General features: G+C 39.2%; 1 protein-coding gene across 1 annotated transcript in view; it reads right to left on the bottom strand.

Annotated features, from left to right (window-relative positions):
* The window catches only part of osbpl10a (oxysterol binding protein-like 10a), a gene marked incomplete at its 5' end in the record, with an annotated part of 81,928 nt that overhangs the window by 48,813 nt on the left and 31,629 nt on the right, over nt 1-1,486 (bottom strand). The window contains 1 exon segment of the mRNA XM_014013113.1: nt 924-989. Within this exon segment, the coding sequence (XP_013868567.1) occupies nt 924-989 (66 nt within the window).

Here is a 1,486-nt window from a genome sequence, read left to right as displayed (position 1 = left end):
CATTAGTGATTATCTCAATTTTGGCTAAAAGAATTGACAAAATCCTACACACTGTGCCTTTAATCTAAATTCCACTAAATTATTAATTTAAAAGTTATCCAAAACATAAAAAAGGGTCACAAGTTTTGATTTGATGTTAAACCACCAAGTATCACTTCAACAATTTGATGCATTAATCTTTCCTTGGTTGTATTTTTATTTTTTTTTATATAAATCTTATTTTTCTATCATCTACTCCCTTTAGAAGCCACCAGATCATTGCCTCCATCCCTTCCTAACTCTATTCAGTTGCTGCTAACAGACTGRCATAAAAGGTTTCCATGGTGCCTTGTTTAATAAAAGCTAAAATTAATAAACTACACAAAACTTGACAGCCCCTATTTTTCCAGCTTGAACATAAACCCTGTCTGTTTTTTTTTTTTTTTTTTGGTAATAAATAAATCCCGCTGTATCTCCTCTGCCAAACAGGTCTGTTATCAGTGAGCCTCTGCCGCCGGCTGCCTCATCAGCAGAGTAGATGTGATAACGATCTCAGTGGCACTGCGGCTCAGCGAAGGATTAGAGCAGCGGCAGCAGCAACAACAGCTGCAGCCGTGGAAATGCTCCACGCTCACCGAACACAAACAAAACCGAGGGGAAAGGAGACGCTCCCCCTCTACGCTCGGCTTCTTCAGATTCTCTGCTTTTTGATTACTTTTCTCAACGCTGCTGAGCAGAGTAATTGGACTCTCCCTCTGCTCCAGCTGTGCAGCAGTTTGATCTGCTGAGGAGCTACATGTGGAATAATCGAGCCGCCAGTGAGGCGACACGATGAGGCTGGAGTGTTTAATTGGTTAAAGAGACCAGAAAAAAAAAACCTCTTTGATATAAGCTTGTCGTGTGTGTGTGGGGTGTGTGTGTATCTGTGTGAGTGTGTCACTCACCAGCACCTCTTGTCCTCCCACTCTCTCCACACTCAGGTGTTCATCTGAGCCTTTTAACTTTCTAACCTAAAACAAACAAACACAACAAAACAAAACTGAAAAACTTAAATGTTGACATTTTTCTCTTCAGAGCAAAAAATTCACTCAAAGTACAAAAAAATAACAGCAGAACCTGCTTTTCCTGCACAAAGGTAGTCAGCAGAGAGCTGATTGATATGAAATTCAACAAGCAGAACCACAACTAAAAATTTAATTGCGAAAACTATAAGTATTTAGTAAATGTTGTGAAAAAACAGAGTAGGTAAAACCAAAAATTAGCAAAGACAGAGCTAGAAGCTAAAAATGAGAAAAGTACTTAAATGTCCTGATGCATCTCAGTAATCCAGGTAAAAAATCAAAAGGAAAAAAATTGTATAGGTCCTCTGGACGGGTTCTTCTCCAATGAAACGTTTCGTCTCTCCTCCAAGAGACTTCTTCAGTCTGAGAGTTTCAGGCAAAATTCAGGCTTTTAAGCACTGCCTCCATGTGACTGATACTCATTTTTTTTAAAAAAGGAGCTCCGA

The sequence above is a fragment of the Austrofundulus limnaeus genome, unplaced genomic scaffold (genome assembly GCF_001266775.1).
Source record: "Austrofundulus limnaeus strain Quisiro unplaced genomic scaffold, Austrofundulus_limnaeus-1.0 Scaffold98, whole genome shotgun sequence".
Classification (NCBI taxonomy): domain Eukaryota; kingdom Metazoa; phylum Chordata; class Actinopteri; order Cyprinodontiformes; family Rivulidae; genus Austrofundulus; species Austrofundulus limnaeus.
The sequence above is the reverse complement of the archived record's forward strand: the minus strand, read 5'-3'. Positions and strand labels throughout refer to the sequence as shown.